Source organism: Rhinolophus ferrumequinum, chromosome 3, assembly GCF_004115265.2.
Source record: "Rhinolophus ferrumequinum isolate MPI-CBG mRhiFer1 chromosome 3, mRhiFer1_v1.p, whole genome shotgun sequence".
Taxonomy (NCBI): domain Eukaryota; kingdom Metazoa; phylum Chordata; class Mammalia; order Chiroptera; family Rhinolophidae; genus Rhinolophus; species Rhinolophus ferrumequinum.
Window position 1 is genome coordinate 75790660 of NC_046286.1, and position 20351 is coordinate 75811010.

Sequence of the window (20351 nt, forward strand, 5' to 3'; positions counted from 1 at the left end):
AGATGGTATATAAATATAAATGACGATGTAACAATCAATATTCAAAGTGCCCAAGTGGTAGTAAAATTACTTGAGCTTAAAAAAAAAATTCTCTATGCAGACATGGAAAGTTTCAGAGAGGAGAATGGATTGTGCTGTGTTGAATGTAGGTTAACATTTTAAAAATGGTGAACAGAAAGGAAATTAAATCCCACATAGAGAAAAGTATCCTGACCAAAAGGAAAGAATTCTTTCAGTATCTATGGGAAACATAATGCTTCATTTGATTGAGAGAGGTGCTTTTCAAAAAAGTTTTAAAGCCCAGAAAATGGCATTTGTGAATGCCAACCTAAAACACTGGAGTTCAAGAAATTTTTGTGGTGTTTTTTGGGGGGTGGAGAAGAAGTTTGATTACAAATCTTGAAGTCCTAAGAAAACTGACTTTGAGATCACGCTTCTGTAGATGATTCCAAACTGACTCACTAGAAATTCTTTCTACTCTTTTGCAAATATCTTATAGTTATTTTAATGGTGAAAAGTGGTAAATCTCAGCAGTGTCTTTGTCTTTAATATTCTAGAGTTTTGCAGTTTTCAGAATTCTTGTTTATAATGTTCTCCTCTTAATTTTCTTGGTTAATGTCTGCTTATCCATTAATATTCGACAAAGAAGTCTTTCCTGAATCTGGATAAAGTCCTGTTCTTATTTATTGCTTATCTCAAAAATATAATATATAAGAAAAAACTGATTCATCAAAGCAGCTTTGTTATTATGTGTCTTTGATTTAACTGCTTAATGTAAATATCAAAAACTAAAGCTAGGGAAATAGATAAAGACAATGTATCATATATAAGTAACTGATTTATTGTGTTTTTCCAATATACACAAATATTGAATCATTATATTGTACACCTGAAACTATTATAATGTCACATGACAAATATACCTCAAGTATAATAAAAAATATTACAATCATGCTCCTGCTTTGAATTCTTTGACTGATAGAAAATTTACTGAAATGATGTTCATGCTAATACAGATAATTATAAAGATAGCTTTGATGATGATGTTTTCAAAAACAGTGGAAAAAAATGAATAGATTGTAGTGTGAATATGTATAATAATTTAATTGCTGACTCTGAGAAATATAATTTTATTGGTGAGAAAACAGTTATGGAAATTTATTTCATGAGAGATGGCTTGAAAGGGTATTTACTGCATACAGAAGGTTTGTGAAGAATAGAACTTGAGTTGTTATGAAAAGTAGAATAGGGTTAAGTGAAGATGAAAAAGAGAAAGATATCAAACAGAAAGAGTGAAAAGAGCAAATGGATTATTCAAAGGGTCAATGAGTGAGTTATTTTTCTGGAACAGAAGAGAGTTGGACAAGGTTAAAAAGTTAACAGGTGATCACACTGTTGTGGTCTGAACTTGGTTAAGCGGACAACAGGGTTTAACAGTAATGATAATAATGGTAAAGGTAATCACTTTCTCGCTGACAACTTTTTCTCTGTAATTTCTTTATACTAACGTCACTGCTTGGTATCTTCAAAGAAAAGTCAAATATTATAATTATAGTGGTTGTGTTTATCCTATACAAGTATCTCACTTTAAAGGGAATACTCTTAAGATTCCTCCATGAAGTATGATGTTGGCAGTTGGTGTTTGAAAAGTATGTCTTATAATATATATTCATATATTAATTTTTTATAAAGATGGAATATATATTTTTTAATGTCCAGAATTCTTGTGTTCTCGATCTAGAACATAACAACAGTTTCCAAAACTTCCCTTTTATATTAATGTATTTGGAAAGTTGAATAATAAGTGTGCAGAAGACTATCGGGCAAGTATGATGACAGGAGTGAAGCAGTTGAATCCTGCTGAGGGATATTTAATCTGGACCATTCCGAGAGTAAGCCATGCCCTTGACCTGCTTTGAAACAGATATTTCTAATAATGCTAATAATTGGGCTTTCTAGATACACTGCTTATTAATACTGAGGTAATCATTTCATTACGTGTAAGCAAAACCCAAATAACAGTGGTTTAAATAAAATAGAAAGTTGTTCCTCTTCTAGGTAAAATCCAGATGTAGGGATTCAGCAATATCTCATGGTTCCAAATTCTCTGGGACTCACACAATCTCAAACTTTGCATTCTGGCATCCCCAAGATAGTTATCCTTTCATGTCAAAACGCAATTTTAGCCTTCACATCCACAATCCAAGCCACGCCATACAGGAAGGGATAAGAAAGTGGCATGTCCTCTTTTTCTTTAAGGGAAATGTGGACATCATTTCCATTTATGTTCCAGTGGTCAGCACTTAGTAACATGGCTGCTTATTCAAGGGATACTAGAAATGTAGCCTTAATTCTTGATGTGCACCTTCCTAGCTCAAATTCTCAGGGAGAAGGAAAATTGGGAATTAACTAGGAGTGTTTGCCAACACACTGACTTGGTCTATTAGATACACAGGCACACTTCAAACTTCTTTGCAACAGAAACTTTTATTAAATGAATCATTCATATCCTTTTCAGTACATCTTTGCACATTATTCTCAACTCCTAATTATATCAAGCTTCATATTTTCTGTGCAATACATGAAAGTTTTCTTGTGTGCTTTTTTTAAAATGAGAAGCAATTACCCTGATGACATTTGTAATCTGTTTTGTAATCAGTGTAGGCTAGGGAACTCCTGGAAAATTTCTGTTGACAAGTATTAGGTTGGTGCAAAAGCAATTGCCGTTTTTCCAATTATTTGTAACCTTTTAAACCACAATTACTTTTTCACCAACCTAATAGTTTCATCTATAGTATTATACGCCCTTCCTAACCTAGTCATTCAATTCTGACATAGATGGAGTTCCAAAATTTAACTATTCTGTATGTTAGTTGATATATCAATTTCCTCTACACTACCCCCAAACACTAGTTGGAAGTCTCTGTCCTTTTAAAGAAGTCCATCATTTTATAATGAAATTGTAATAAACAGGAATTTCTTTATCTTATAATTAGTTTGAAACATACTATATACCTGAAATTAAGACCTGTTAGACTTTACCTTTTTCTCTAGAATCTAGAGACACACGATTCACTATGGGAGCTAATAGTCTTCATATTCAATAAACATACTAAATAAATGTTTTAAGTTTTTTTCATAGCCTTTGGTAAGAGATAAACGAATGAGTCTCTGAAGGTTTTCAGTCAGCAACCTGTGTTCAAACATTCTCAAAGTACTAAAAGGACTCAGTATATAGACATGCTCATTGCTAAGATTTTTTACACTGATGTAGTAAGGATACATAGCTGAACTATAAGGAAAAACACGCAGGCAGAGTCTGGAGAAATGCATATATAGGTTTATATATGCTCTCTCTCTCCCATTAGAAGTCACATAGAACACAGCAATGTGTGTGTGATGTTTTTGAGCACAAGTTGCCATTAGAAACACAGAGCCCAAGCTGTGTGTTGGGGACTGGTCAGGTAGGCATCCTCGGTTTACTAGGGGTTGGTCACATATGAAAATTTCAGACTTAAAAGGAAAGCAGGTATTTAATGAAAACCACATTGATTGCAATTCTAGGAATAGTGAATCACCCTTGTCATTTAATTGTTGACTTGGAATTTTGAGAGCTAAGGACACAGATGCTAGCCAAGGACCAATCTTACAAGCAGGTTTGCTTTTCATGATAGCAGCCACAGGCCTGCTAAGTAAATTATTTTCTGCAAAGGTAAGTAAATGCCCATATCTTTAAAGTTCCAGATAAATAAGGTGAAGATATACGTGCAAGATTATACTTAATTTAATAGGCATAAAAATACAGTGTAAATATAACAACCATTTCCTAGAAGTATTTTCAATATTTACTCACTCAATATTAAAATTCTTGATAGCTTTTAAAAACTGTCATGTAAACAGCAAACTCTGTTGATAATGTTATTTAACAAAGAAGGCACCCTATTTTCTTTGAAAGGGATTTCTTATCCGCACTTTATTGTTTCCATGCAACAGAACAGTGTTCTTATGTCGGTGTATAATAAGCAAATAAATCCCATGACTTTCTCCTTTTCCCAATAAAAGCCCTGCCACAATCTCTATCCCCAGTTTTGGCATAATGGCTTTCCTTCCTGCCTTGGCCTTCATACTAGTTGGCTGCTTTTCTGTTTCTTTAGCAGAAGCATCCAATCTCTCAGATCTGTATCCCCCGCTGTGGAAGGAGAGTCCTGGTCAGTTCAGTGACTACAGGATGGAGAATGGAAAGTACGTTATTGACCCTTGGGTATACCCTGAGAGGATTGGGATATACAAAATCCTACTGAGCCAGACAGCCAGATATTTTGAAAAATTTGCTCCAGGAAATGAACAAAATGTATTGTGGGGGTTGCCTCTGCAGCATGGCTGGCAATATAGTACAGGTAAGAATGACTCTTGTTTTCATTCTAATGATCTACCAATATAACCACAAAGTAATGCAGGAAATGGGACTCTGTATATACTACATGATGTTTTTGAAAATTGATTATTTACTTTTCCCTCCTTCACCCATGTAACCATTATTTTTCTCCTTCTTCTTCTCCTCCATAAGTAGTTCTTTTATGTGTTGCCTGTTTTGACTAGAAATGGCAATGAAGGATACAGTATAGTCACCGAAACAGAAAAGAACTTCGTATCTCATCTATTGAGCATTCTCCAAAGATTTATCAAACTTTACCTACTAGGTGCCAGACCCAATTCTCAGTACCAGAATGGAAAAAACAATAGTTAAGATGATATGCATTAAAACCAGAAAGTGATGTCAAATTAGTTTGAATTTCTTGAAGTTATAATTGTGATCACCTAGACATGGCGACTGGGGTGATGGCATGGAGTGGCACTTGTTCATGATGATTTTTCTCTGCCCGTGATTTATTGCTTTTGAAAATAAAGTACATTCCAGTGTTTAGTGAGAACATATGTTTGTACCAAAGATTCATAAATTAAAAGATATTTTTGCTCTGGCTGACAGAAGCAGCTTATGAAAGAGAGTAGTGCTTCTTGCCCATTCCATACTGATAATAACACGGATAAGGAAATCGGTTCTGTTCTAATGGAAAAAATATAGGGAGATCAAAGTTTATCTGCAGTCTGAGCAGGGGTCACATGCAGGAGCTACTGAGGTTGGCAAGCCATCCACCTTTGTCAGGGGTGTCTTGAGACTCAAACCCACTCCTATTTATCTGTCTTCCCTTGGAGTCAAAAAGACCATGGTCCAGGAGAAATCATGAATGTGTAGTTCACTATGAGAAGCATGTCAACCTCGGGGGGCCTGCAGGCCTGTGGTAGTTGGAGGCTGAATGCGCAGGCAGATTAATGCCCCTCTTACTCTCTCATTCCACTCACTCATTAGGATCAAGTCTGACTCCACTCACCTAGTGATGGACTTATATGAGACCAGAATTTTCAAGAACAGTGGGCATGCGCGGGGTACAAATAAATATTTCAGACAATTTTCCTGTCATCAAAGACCTCACAACACATTTGGTACATGAAAGATAGCAAAAGTTAAACTGGAAACAATAAATAACAATTCTTGAATAAAAATTGAAAGTGCAAAATAAGAAACAGAGTGAAGTGAGTTGGAGTAATTAGAAAAAAAATGGATTTGATTCAAGACTTGAAATGTGCACAGAATTTCACTGGGAAAATAGAAACAAAATCTTCCGGAAAATACAAGAATAAGAGAAAGTCATGGTTTTCAGGCTTGGCTGCACATTGAAAATAACGGCGTAATTAAAAAAAAAAATACCAATGCCTAGGTCCACCAGTAGAAATTCTATTCTGATTTAATAATATGAGAAATTAAGCTAAAAGACAGAGCCTGGAAACAGCATGACATAGGTATATGTGATTGAGTGTAAGGTGTGTGAGAGTGAGTGAGTGTGTGTGTGTGTGTGCGCGCGCTAAAGAAAGGGTCAAAAAAGGAAGAGAAGATACAGAGAGAAGGGTTGAGGGGGAGGGTGTCTTTGGGGGTTCAATGAGAGATCAAATTAAAACAAAATATTTAGTGATATTTAGGAATTAATGCTATTGGAATATTGGGTAAATTTAACTTAGGGTTTGGGTTTGAAGTTTTAGGTGATAAAAAAACTTTAGGTTCTTGAATCAGTATGATTTTACTAAAAGTGTTTTCATCAGTCTGTTGAGAATTTTGGCTTACATAGATTTTTTAAAAGGCATTTATATCATTGGGTCAAGCTGAGATAGTGCAAAGATAATCCAGATCTGAAACGAAGAATCTGGATGAGTGAATGTCCATAGTGAGAGCTAGAAAGAGTCTTCAAAGGAAGAAATAACAGGACATGGGTTCAGACTGGAACAGAGGAAAAGGAGGAGCTGAGGTTGATGAAATGAAAGAATGCAAAATTTTATTCATCTGACAGAAACAGAGATATTTAACGTTTCACGAGTATCAAGATCAGTGTACAATTACAGCCATGTTCAGTTGGAGTTGAGAAGAAATCAAACAGGACATATGCTCAAGTGTGTGTTTAGGTCTAAAGAATAATTGCTATCAAACGTTACGGTGATATTTGAAGGTGTCATGCGGGGTGAACTCTTTGAGAGAGTAAGTGAAATCAAAAGATAATGGAATCATGGGAAGAGGAGGCAAAACAACCCTGAGGGAACGAAAGAGAAGAAACAGAAGAGAAGGGTTTTATAGACTTATCTTTAATTTAGCAGTCTGAGGAATAATCAGTTCGAAAACTTCACACTTCTAATATTCATACAGGTTAATAGCATTGACAAATTTTTCATCAATCATTGCTTTAAGAATGATCAGCTTAAGGAAAGCAGAGTGATAAAGACCAATAAAAGAAAAAGAACTAAAGATATAAATGGAAAAGAGACGAGCAGAACACACAAACGCACACAAAATGAAGATGGTGAAATTGTAGAAAAATGAAAGGAAAAGGAAGTGAGTGCATAAGAGAAGGGGTAGAAACAAAAGTAGAAGCAGCATATTAGTCAGTAGAGGCTTGAAGGCAAGGGAGTACTTGGAGAAGTAAATGAGAATGAGTCCTTGATTTACTTAGGTGGAAGCCCAGGAAAACAGGAAGTTAGCAGGAGTGGAGAGAATAAGTTGCAGATGAGTAAGGCAAGAAACTGAAAAAGTAAAACAAAACAAAAAGCTGTATTGGGAGCAACGGTTGAAAAGGGGAAGGAAAGTATGACAAAGAATCAGAAGGATGAGCAAAGGATTAGCAAGGGAGATGGGAAAACGACACAAAACAAACCTGAAAAGTCAGAGCGGTATTAAAAAAATAATCAGTTGTCATTCATGAGGAAAAGAAAGACTAAACTCATGGGAAGAAATACTTTTCATGCTTTTTCTCACATGACATGCAATCTTATGATTTAGTTAATATTATATCCCCATTTTATAGGTGAAGAAACTAAGGCTAAATGGGAAGTTACGTAGCAAAGGTTGACCTAAGAAATGACATCAGGAATTTAGTTTGATAATAGGCCTCTCTTATTCTGTGTGTATATTGCTTCTCTAATTTTGAAGGGAAGAAGAGAAAGCCGTAGAAAAGAGAATAATTCAAAAGTGAATAATATTCAAGACAGATAATTGAAAAGTGGAAAAAATGTAGTGATATTAGAGAAAGGAAAATCCATTGGTTCAGAAATGAGAAATGAAGGATACAAAGAATAATCGGACATAAATACAAGTCATCAGAAGATACATGTTTGAACAGACTGATGGTTGCCAGATGGGAAAGGGCTTGGGGGCGTTGGGTGAAAAAGGTGAAGTGATTAAGAAGTGCAAACTGGTAGTTACAAAATAGTCATAGGGATGTAAAGTACAGCACAGGGAATATAGTCAGTAATGTTGTAATGAGGTATCAGCTGGGTATTAGGCTTATGGGTGGGAGGATCATTTTGTAAGTTATGTAAACGTCTACCCACTATGCTGTACACCTGAAACTAACATAATATTAAATGTCACCTGTAATTGAAAAAAAAATGATAGAGAAGATAAATATTTGTGCGTCTTTCCAAACAAAGCACACCTAATCAAGTGACAATTAGAAGCAGTTTCAACATTTGCATAATAAATAATCTGTACATCGTCTCTCTTCTAGGCAGATTAGCTGATCCCAGCCACAGGACAGACTGTGGCTATGAATCTGGAGATCATTCGTGCATCTCTGTGGACAGCTGGTGGGCTGGTAGGTTCATTTAAATAGCAAAATAAATGGTACCCGTCATAAGTATTCAGTGTAAACTCTTAGGGACAGAGACAAAACAATAACAGTACTATTCCTGTGTTAAAAGAAATCTACCCACCATGTACCTTGTGGCTTTCATGTCACATTCTAGGATTTTACAGCCACAATATCAATAACTATTCCATAGGGCATATTCTACTTTTCACAGAAGGACTGAAACTAGGAACTGCAAAGGACGATGGCCTCTGACAGACAAGCAATGGCAGTCAGGTGGGAGGTCCCACTAGTGATGGGGAGTCTGCAGGATGGGGAAAAATGAGAAATGAGAGAACAATAAACTAGTATTTTTTTCTCATTTTGTTTAGACCAAATGTGTTTAATTTTTAAACTTGTAATTATATCAGAGATTAACCAACCACAATTCATTTTACCAGCCAGTAATCTAAGGTTTGGGGTGTTTAATACTAAAATACTCAGAAAGTATTTTCGAATTCTTTGATTTTATTTAGTGTTTTCATAATGAAATTAATCTACACCCAATTTCATAGAGACGTTTTCCAATTATTAGAAACAGGACCACATTAAACTTCACTTTCTTGGGGTGACACACATCATGTACATCTTTACATATTTTTTTCTAATATGACATTGGTTCTTTTCAAAGACCCACAAATAGTCATGGCCACAGGTTTAGAATCCAGTTTCTTTATTCTCAGATTGACTAAGTACTTTGCAGTATCAGCCTGCTACACTGGGGCGTGGGACTGCATTCACAAATGCGAGTATATGATGAAGAATGTCCTGCATCACCAGTGACAATCAGTAAAAGGTTTGTAGCCAACTGCATTATAATATCTACAGCTAAGGGAATAGGTTACACGTAGAGAAAAATAAGAAAAACTTAGTTCATTGTCAATTTAATTATCTGAAGTTCTATTGTCAACACTTATCCAACATTTTTACTTTAAAGACCTACTGTAAGTCAAGGACTTTGTAATATCATGGTTACACACTAAAGTTGGTTAAATACAATACAAAATACCAATGCTATAGCCACATTAAAATATTTTAGAAAAGAATCACATTTCATGGTAGAACCTCAGTTAGAAGTGTAGTATCATTCTGTGTACAAGTAGATACCTATCTGCCTTTTTACTTAATACTTTGAAAAATGAATATTACCAAATCAATTAAAATTACTTTTAATTTTAAAATATAGTCAACTATTTAACTTATATTTACATATGATTGTGGGGTTATTAACAGAAACACGTTCAAGTTGTATATATATATATTATATACATATATGTATATAGGTATACAAATGAACATACATGTGTGTGTATATATATATATATATATATATATATATATATATATATAGTATATGCACTCTTTATGGCGATTTTCAATTTTTTTGCAGTATTTTTATATATTTCTGGATCTGTGAGTTTTTTTCTTAATGGTTTATAGATGAGTTAAAAATATCCTCTATCACATTGGTTATATTGTACTTGTGGTAATAATAATAGTATTTGGCTCTTACAGACATGAATTACTTTCTCTGTGCATTACCCTTCTTTGCTGCGGTTGATTCTGGCATAATGGGGATATCACCAGACCAAGTCATGCTTTTGCCACCACCCAAGGATCAGAAGAATTTTTGTCTTACTGTTGCTACTTGTCGGTCATCCTTCCCTGAGATGATGAGAAAGTGGAATGCCTTCTACCAGGTTTCTTTTTTAAGTTTTGTAATTTATTCTCTTAGGTGGTGGTAGGAGAATTTCTTTTTTTGTATAATGCTTTATCTAAGTTTTGTGTGTATAATAGAATATTTCCCAAAGTATAAAAATGTAATTTTTTGTTAAATTATGTTAATATTATTACATTGCAGCAGGGCATTGCATGTCATTAACATCCTCTAAGCCAATATAGCATTAATATAAAATCTGTCCACTCATCTCACCCTAAATAAATTATATGTAAATGTGATAGCTTACTGGATATCTCACTGAATGAAAAGATTATTCTGGTTAATTAAACCTTCAGGTCAACCAAAGGATAACTCTTGGGAGAAATATGATTATGGAGGTATTTTTTAAATCGATTTAAAATTTTAAAATATTTTTCAGTCATAGTTGACACTAAATATTATGTTAGTTTCAGGAGTACAGCCTAGTGGTTAGACATTTACATAACTTATAACATGAAACCCCAATAAGTCCAGTATTCAGCTGATATCATATGTAGTTATTACAATATTAATAATAATATTCCCTATGTTATACTTTACATCCCTGTGACTACTTTGTAACTGCCAATTTGTATTTCTTAATCCCTTCACCTTTTTCACCCAGTCTCTCAACCCCTCAGTGTTGGTTTTAGGATTGGTTTTAAACAATTAAATTATTTAAACTGAATTAATGAATGATCACATACAGGTAGAAGTAACAATTATGGGACAATCAAAACTGAATATTCAATGACCAAAACAAAATACATTGGTTAAGCATAGACATGAGCCAGGATCAATGCTGAAAAGACAGATTTACTCGTTCTATAATTTATTAGCTCATTATTATGCTTAAATAAAGTATTCTAATCACTTCCCCCTTCTCTTAGCCTTAAACTTTTGTGATAATTTCAACTACGGGAATAGAGAAAAAAAACGATAAAAAATAAAATCCTCCTGGCCAGTATAAAATACTGACTGTTGGGAAAATATTTGCAGTTCATTTCTTATAGATGCACTTAATATTACTACTATTAATAAATAATTATTACAGTCTTTACAGAATGTCAGTCACTCATGGCTTACACAAATTAATTCTTAGAAATAAAACTCTCCTCTCATGTAGAATATTGCTAAATTATAAATGTGAAAAAGATTAAATTGTAGGAAGAGGAATCATTATAGCTGCTCAAACTTAAATCACTTTCTCCTCTTTGCAACAGCACTTGAAGTTACCTTCTAGTAGCTTTGAGGACTTGTTGAAGTACTTATGGGCTGCACATTCCTTCACCTTGGAAAGTCTTCACAAAACATTTGAAGATAGGTAAGAATGCATCCCAAATCATTTTTATTTAATATGGCAAATACTTTTTGGTTTTATTTATGCTTTTTTATTCTTCTCCTAAAGTGACTGTCTACCTTCCTATTAAATAATATATCTAATCATTGGGATCTTTAATGACGAGATGTGAATATTTTAGTATGATCAGGCTTAAAAAGTGTTTTGTGAAGAAGGGGCAAAATTTTGAGAAGAAAAATCTCATACTAACCAACAAATAAAACATGCAATAAATTTCTCTCTATTGAAAAAAAAGGAAAGAAATTATATTCATTATTTTGATCACAGACATATAATTGACTTGTTGGGAGGGAATCAACCAGCATCTGGGTTAACATACAAAATAGCCTAGAGGACTATCAAGTCACTTCAAATGTAAACCTGGAGGTATTATCTACCTAGATATGATGGTATAAAAATAATTTCATCACAAGTATATAAACCAAAAAAATGAATACATTTTCTGATATTATTAGAAGCACTTTCTTCACTAATTATAACAAAATATTGTTGATTTTTGTTAACTAATTTTATGTCCTAAAATTCTACCTTTCTTACCTGCTCTTCTCTTTAGGTGTGAACAAATGACCCTTCTAAGAGATTTTTTAAAATACCTGCAATTTCTCAAGTACAATAAATAAAAGAAATGTCACCAAGTATTTTAATGTAATATCTCACTTCAAAATAACTTCTTTCTGTAGATTATGACTATGCAACTGAGCTAACATGTCATTTGCCTAACATCTTACAGCTAGTGAAGGGTAGAGCTAGCATTTACATTCCTGTGACTTCATAGCCTGTCCTCTCACACTGCACTGCCTTCAATGTACTTTCAGAGGTCAATATCTAACAAGATATTGAAAGCTATTGCTTTTACCTTTTCAATGCTTTTGAAAAGGTAAATGCTTTTACCTTTTCAATGTATAGTCATGCATTGCTTGATGACAGAAATAAGTTCTTAGAAATATATCATTAGGCAATTTCATCATTGGGCGAACATCATAGAGGTACAAAGTTATAATAGATGGTATAGCCTACTACACATCTAAGCTATACGGCGTAACCTATTGTTCCTAGGCTATAAACTTGTATAGCATGTTACTGTACTGAATACTGAGGGCAATTGTAACACAATGGTATCTGTGTATCTAAACATATTTAAACCACATGAGATTAAATCAACACAAGAGAAAATGATGCAATCAAGAGACCTTGTAAACATGAGACATATGAGACTGCTGCCTGAGTAACACCAAATACTGTTTTACAGCAAACTTTTTTTAATATGTAGAAAGAGTACACTGCTACAATGAAAGTATAGTATACATAAACCAATAATATAGTTGCTTATTATGAATACCAAGTCTATACTGTACATAATCATATGTGTTATTCTTATATGACTGGCTCTTTACACCAGCATCACCACAAACACGTGAGTAATGCATGGCACTATGACCCTACAATGGCTATGCCATCACTAGGCAATAGGGATTTTTCAGCTCCATTATAACCTTGAGGGACTACCACCCTATATGCGGTCCGTCATTGACAGAAATGTTGTTACGCGATACATGACTGTATAATGAAGCAGGAACAGATGAAGCAAAATAAAATATAAGATTCACTTCCTTTTGAAAGAATCTTTCAATTCTAAGAAGACATAAACCACAGAGGCCGTCATTTAACTGAACAAAGTGTGCATTCATGCTTCTTTACCTTCTCACTCAAGTAGGTTAGAGGGCAGGTAAGTGAGCAGTGCCTCCCTGCTCTAGGTGTCAGAACAGTGGATGAACAGTTTGCAGAGTATTCCTGCAGCTGCTGGTATCTACTTCAGAACTCTTCAGAGACCCGTCCTTCTTTCCTTCCTTTTTTTTCTTTCCTTTCCATCTTTCCTTCCTTCTTTCCTTCCTTCCTTCCTTCCTTCCTTCCTTCCTTCCTTCCTTCCTTCCTTCCTTCCTTCCTTCCTGCCTTCCTGCCTTCCTGCCTTCCTGCATTCCTGCATTCCTGCATTCCTCCCTTTCTTACTGCATTCCTCCCTTCCTTCTTTCCCTTTTTCCTTTCTTTTTCTTTATTTTATATCCTGAATTCAGGTATACCTCAAAATTTTTATTTGGATTAGTTTAGTTTGTATATTATCTGCTTCGTATATGCCAATGATTTAATGAGTCAAATGGTTCTATGAGGTTTGGCCATCCATTCCATCAAAAATATATAAATAAATAAAACAGCCATATCTAGAGAGAATATCACTATACCCACTTGTGATGGGTATTTCTAAAAAAAAAATTATAACTCATTGACTTTCAGTTTTAGGTATTATCTTTTGTATCACTACTACAGAAAATTGCCATTTAGTTCACTCCATCCCTACTTCACACATATTTTTCCTACCTCTCATTTTCTCTGTATAGTTGTGTAGTGATTTTGGTTAGGTCAATATTTAGTGCTTACATTATTTTAACTATTATCAGTATTCACATCTTGGTAATGTACTAAGCTGATTACTTTTACTTTTCCTCATCCCATTATTAGAGTTGATAATTCTCTTGTGTTTTTGTTTGCTTTCCATTGTACATAACACTAATTACTTCACATTGGCAACCTAGAAAGTTTCTTCTCAAGATGTTCAAAAGCATCAAGAATTGTGTCAATTTCTTCATCTTGAAGAGGTTTTTTTCAGAGCCATTGACTGTTCTAATCTGCCCAGGTGGCCAGGTATAATCTTCAGGTACCTGCCACCACTTGGGGATTTTGTTTGCCTCGTTTTTTGTGGAATCACTCATTTCTAGTAGTCCATGTCTTTGGTTAAGACTCATATGCCAGTGGATTCAGATCTGTTATATAAGAAAAAAATATATATAGGTGATTTGCATGTATTAAGCTATCCTTATTCTATCATGGTTTTTGACTGAGGCTTTACATGAGTACAGAAAGTACTCATGAGTACAGAAAATAAGCTGGTAATACTTGAGATTTTTGAAGGCTTATCTCCATTACTTTGTAGCTTGACATTTGCTGTTGAGAAGTCTGAAACCACTCTGATTTCTGATCTTTTGTAAGCTTTTTCTCATTTCTTTTTTCCCCTTCAGTTTGTTACTTTGTTTCGGTATCTCTTATCCATGTTAGAGCCTTTTCTCTTGTGTTTGGTAAAATCTGGATATCTACTTATACTTAAAAAGAGGCACTTTCATGAGTGAGTGAAATTTTTCTACTATGAACACCTCTCTAGGGTAATGTTGCTGAGTCGTTTAACTAGGGAGTCCTCAGCTTCAATCCCTTTATCTTTTCTCTTGAGTCAGTCAGTTTTCCAAAGGAGACACTTTCACCTACTTTAAAAGTGAAGGCCTGACTGCCAATATTTTTAAAGTCAAAAGAGGGAAGGAAGGAGGGGGAGGAGCGAGTCTTAGTATCCAGGGTACTATATTCACATCTATCCCGCTGTCAGTGTGGTGTCCTTACCTTCAACGGGGACTAGTGCACTCAGTTCAGGGACCCTCTGCTCTACTCTTCAGGTGTGAGTAGTTACCCTGTTTGGAGTTTGGGAGGGAATCTTTGTACGTGATTATTTCTTCAACATACTTTCAAACGCTCACTCTTGATTTTAGCAAACTTCCTTCACCCGGAGAGTCCCACTCAGACTTTATTTGGGAGGTAATGTACAAATTACATGAAGAGTATTTCTTAGCTTCTCTCTGGTTGCTTACGATTTAGTTTTATGACCACATTAAATCTTCTCTGATTTGTTCTATTTGATTTCCAGACTCCAAAATTTTGTTACTCCTGCCTCCCCTCCTATTCTTCCAATCCTTCTGAATTTATGCTTTAGTGTCATCATTTTAACGGGGATTTTGCAGCAGGTAGTAAAAGTTGATAGAGTTATAAAAATCAGCATTTTCATTCAAAAGTTCTCGTTATTTCTTTAATTGAAATAATTTCCTTCTGCTGTTCTTTTCAATAGGTTCATTTCAGTGCTGTCTATTTATATTATAGAAAAATTTATAAATTCATTACTAACTGTGTTTAAGAATAAAAGCTTTTAATTAATTCATGTCACTTGAAACTTAGTAAATAGGACTCCAGCCAAATGGAATTCTTCTGAAAACCTTATGTTGATGGAAGGTGAATCTTTTAAGGATTACTAAGATGGAAGATTTAAAATGCTTGTTTATGTGCCTTCTGATTTCTCCAGTTCTAAGAATTCATTTGGGAGGTTTTAGGCTACTGATTATTCCTTGAAAAAGAGTAATAATGTAGAGGTTAAGATCTTGTGCTTTGAGGACAACCATCTGATTCCATTTGACCTGGGGATCCCAACAGTGACAAACTCAGTTTTCTCATCTTTAAATCTATAATAATAATAGTATATACTACATGGGGTAGTTTTGAGGATTAATTGAGAAAACCATGCATCATACTTAACATACCACTGGCACATGAGAAGCTTTCAAATATAAAGTAACTATTATCATCGTGACAAAAAGCAATAGAGGACAGTAGTAAAGAACATGAGTTTTAAAACCAGATTAACAGGATTAAAATCCTGGTTCTGCGGTCTGTTTTGTGTGGCCCTGTATTTCGTTTATTTTTTCTCATAACACTATAGCACAATTGACAACCACTAAACCTCAGTGTCATACAACAGTAGGCTTTTCTGACTCATACATCTGAGGTTTAGCTGGGCAGGTCTGCTGATCTCTCCTGGGCTCATCTAATATTGGCTGATTCTGATTGTCCCCACAGGGTTGCCTGGGGAAGCTCACCTCTGCTCCAGTTGTCTCTCATCCTCCATCGGGCAAACCTGGGTATTTTCTAGAGTGATGACAGAATGGCAAGAGAGAGAAACTAAATTGTGAACATATTTCAAGCCTATGCTGTGTGAAGTCGGCTAATATCCTATTGACCAAATCCAATCATATGGCTGAGCCAGGAGCAATTATGCTTCCCTTTCCCCCCCCTTCCACCCTACCCCCACTGTAGCAGGGAAGGAGTACCAGAAAATCACATGTTTGGGGCCATGTTTGCGATCTACTATATGCTGGGGAACTTCCTTAAAACTCATGTGTTACTTTCTTTAGGTAAAATATATACTAGGGCTTTTTAAATTTATATGAAACAATACTGAACTCTGTGTGGTCTACATAGCTTAAATAAAACTCAGTGGTCTTGGATCCTAAGATTGCTGGTGTATGTATATCTATATTTTAAGTTAAAATGAACCTTTAAGGTATCTTTTTATCTTTTTACTTGACCACATTTCAACTGACATTAGATAAATTGTTAAATAATATGTTCAATTAAATCATTTGAAAGGCTTCTGTTGAATTTCACTGCTGCTCATTTGCCCTCTGTGTCTTGAACTGGTGCTCTCATGTCTTTCTTCTCTCCTAGTGTTGCTATCTCTTGGGAGTTTAATTCTTTGTTACTAGGGCTTTGTGGCCATTGCTCAAAATCCTTATGAATTCACGTGTCCTTTTATCCTTTCATAGTCAGCTGTGATGTGACTAAAACTAGTCAACTCTGAATCCAAGCCAAACTCTTCTTTCATCAAGGGTCCACTGAACCCACTCTTCTACTTCTGGATGCTGGAGTCAGGGAGGAGCCCATGTGCATGGGAGCCAAACACAGCAAGATTTCTCCTCTGGGTTATGTTATGGCTTGACCTGACAAACATAATGCAAGCATTTTCTATGTAATGGACTCTACATATGTGCTGTGGAAATAGAAATTAGAATATAGTATAATGAGAAAACAAACTTTAAATATATGAATGATATAGTGCTATGGGAATATAAAGGAGGAAGAAACAGCCGATTCCACCTTAGGTGACCTGAAAAACTTTGTGAAGGTGTGACATCTATGCTATAACTTGAAAGAAAATGTAGCTGGTGAGCAACGCAAAGAGTAGACAACATTACAAAGGGAAAGAGGTCTGTTGAAAAAACTGCAAGTTGTTCAGCATGCTTAGACAGCTGATGGGGCAGGAGCCATGAATTACATACATAGTTATAAAATAATTTACTACACCCTCAACCTTACTATCATAATTTGTCTCCCAAATATGTAAGAGAGTTTGGTTTCCTAGAAGACTTCATCCAGTAGGAAAAACCTATGTATTTAAAACATTAGACAAGAAAAATCACACATCTATTTCTCTACGATGCTCAATATTTTAGGGGCCTCATGACTTCAGGAAATCAACAGTTTTATGAAGGATGTCTGAGTCTGGTAAAAAATTCTGCCTTGGTACCCTTGATTTTTATCTGCACATTTCTAAAGAGCATTACTTAGTCATAGTCTAACATCTGGTTATTATATAATATGCAAGGATAAGGTATCTTATTAAAAGTGATAAAAACTCAAAATAAAATATAAATAATTGATTGGATGGTCCTTTCCAAAATTAAAACTACCTATATTTGTATCTTCAAAGGTAGGAGCACAGCCGACACATTCTAAAACTAAGAAATACATTCTTAGTTTGTTGGCAGAAGATGATGTTTCTCTAGGAAATGAGGCTGAAATTTTGAGTGGAATAATTATAAGTGTACGTGTTTTCGCTTGTCTTTTAGGTTGGAATATTATTCTAAACCAGAAGCACGTTTTGGAAAAAGTTGGACTGAGGCTGTAAAATATATAGCTGTAGTCCGGTTTCCTACAAATTTGACTTTAACACATGAATTCCAGAAGTGTCTGCCACCGCGAATGCTTGTTAATGGGGACAGAGCCCCTTTCGTCAGTGACTTTACTGAACTTCAGAATGGAGTCCTCTTTGGTTTAAATCTTCTTTATGAAGTGGATAACTCTACAGGTAAGGATCTTATGAAAAATACCTTGAAGAGAATCAATATTACATTAAATTGATAAAGGAAAAAAATAACGCATACTTTCAAAGAAAGTCATGATTTCCTGTAGGTATCCATTTTACACATTTTGATCCTTCCACTCAGGGTCTGTCCTTTCTTATGAGTCCTATTGACCCATAAGCCAACAGATTACTGCAAGTCCACTTTCTTTCATCTACAAATGCAGACTTATATTTTGTTGTTGTTATAATATTCTGTCTTTTCCCCTCCTTATTTAAGGCTCTTAAGTTTAGAAAAAATAAAGGAATCTCAAAAGAAAACCTGCCATAATTAATGGGAAAACTAGCAAATTCACTTATATGAACTCCTTTTATCCAGCCTTACTAGTCATGTAAGAAGTATTCTGCTCTATCTCCTCAATTCTAGGATTTCCTAGAGAAAAACAAAGGAACCTATAATTGTGTGTTTGAATTACCACATTATCCCAATTTTCCAGCTATGGCAATGAACTAAGCTTAAAACATAACTAAAATATTAGTATTCTTAAAACAAACAAGAAAATCTGAAAGCTATAAAAGATATAAAAGTAAAGTAAAAATAAATACAATAAATATATGATTTGAAATCTTATTTGTATTTCTAAGAATAACAAATACACCCAAACATTTTAGAGGCTTCATGCAATTGATGTTTCTTGCTCCAGTAGCAGTCCAATATTTTACTGAGAAAGAAATAGAGGCTTTGTAAATTTATATAATTTCCCAGCTGATAAAAATTGCATCCTGGCTGTATTACTTTAAAGCCTGTACCCTTTCTCCTTAACAAATCATACCGCATTCTGAAATCTGTATTCTAGGATAGTTTGAAACCTGGTGTCAGCACTTTGCTGTTGTTGGATATGTCAAGGTGGAATTGACTCAATATTAACCAAATCTAAAAATTTCAAACTAACCTAACTTCCTCATTAGTCTAGAAAGGGTCTTAGGACTTTAATAGATTAGCTCTAGTCAACTGAGAAACATGAGCCAGTGCTCTCACCCACCAATCAGATAACATGCTACCACTACATGGAGAGGGGGAAAGGATATTTATGAAAATTAAATGGAGATTAAGCCTTATTCTCCCATCTCCAAAGAGTCTAGGAAGAAAAAAATAAACCTGGGACAAGGAGTTCTGGATCCAAACCGCTACCTCTTGTAAATTAACAGATCTAACCTAAGTATTTCTGTGTTTCAAAGGTACAGTCAGTGATACTCAAGAAAGCTTTTAAGAAATTACATTTTTTGTCATAAAACTATGAATTAAGGTTCCTGTTCTTTCCAACCTACTATCATCTCACAATTTCTATAATTTGTGCTATTTTGTTATGTAGAAAATGTTACTTTACTGTTATATGAATTTACAATCTTTGAATGTGTTTGTTCACTTTACCCAGTTTTCTGCTGAGTTACTTAATTTTTCTTACTGGTTTTTATATGAAGACCTGGTCAATTGATTTTAAATTTAAAAACATGTGTGTAATGAACAATATTTGTATGCAAAATACATAGAATTTTATTTAAAATAAACATTTTTAACAATTGGGCTTAAATTTACTTGTAAAATTTTTATATCTTTTCCAGGGTCATTATCTTTGACTATATGGAAAATTTTAATGAGGACACAAGCTGCAAGAAAGTTAGTTCTAGAGGTTTTAAAAATAATTCTTGAAAACTACAATTCAACATTTTTTGGAAATGATTAATAAATTAACAATGAACAATTCTAATTTGTGGCACAACAGCAATTTCAAAATTTAACATGATCGTAACCATATAGTTTTCTTGTTTCTGTTGTTTTTGATTTATGCTCATTTGTTAGGATTTTGTCCATGCATTCCTAATTTTAAATTCAAATTAATGCTATGAGTATTTTGCTCAATTAATAATTCTTGACTTTTAAATTTATCAATATAAAATGTTTAAGATCTAAAGAAGATTGTATTAAGCTATTATAAAATACTGAGAAACTAATAAACAGACATTAAACTTGTATGACTTTTTTGTTGTTATCCTATGTAACCTAATTCCATGAAATTTAGGGCAATATATCTTGCTGATTTATAACCCAAACCCAGAACATTGTAAAAGAAAATATTTAATGTAAATTAAAAATTTAAAACTCATAAAACTGAACTGGCAAGTAGATACTTAACTGATTTGTCAGTTTTTTTTGTGTGCGTTTTCACTGGCCACAAGTTTATAGCAATTGTATACTAAGTTTCCTCTCCTTTGGTCCAT

General features: G+C 34.3%; 1 protein-coding gene across 1 annotated transcript; it reads left to right on the forward strand.

The window, feature by feature from the left end:
• The first annotated feature begins 4060 nt into the window (after positions 1 to 4060).
• On the forward strand, positions 4061 to 20075 carry C3H6orf58 (chromosome 3 C6orf58 homolog). The gene is made up of 6 exons (XM_033103040.1): positions 4061 to 4397; positions 8109 to 8195; positions 9744 to 9928; positions 11151 to 11251; positions 17839 to 18077; positions 19695 to 20075. Exons 1-6 carry the CDS (start codon positions 4097 to 4099, stop codon positions 19814 to 19816), a joined length of 1035 nt encoding a protein of 344 aa, XP_032958931.1. The 5' UTR covers positions 4061 to 4096; the 3' UTR covers positions 19817 to 20075.
• The last annotated feature ends 276 nt before the right edge of the window (positions 20076 to 20351 follow it).

Bases quoted from the DNA above. Each gene is read 5' to 3' on its own strand.
- C3H6orf58 (XM_033103040.1), top strand. From the start codon at position 4,097: ATGGCTTTCCTTCCTGCCTTGGCCTTCATACTAGTTGGCTGCTTTTCT. The intron at 4,398-8,108 runs GTAAGAATGACT...TCTCTCTTCTAG, and splicing joins TGGCTGGCAATATAGTACAG to GCAGATTAGCTGATCCCAGC. The intron at 8,196-9,743 runs GTAGGTTCATTT...TGGCTCTTACAG, and splicing joins TGTGGACAGCTGGTGGGCTG to ACATGAATTACTTTCTCTGT.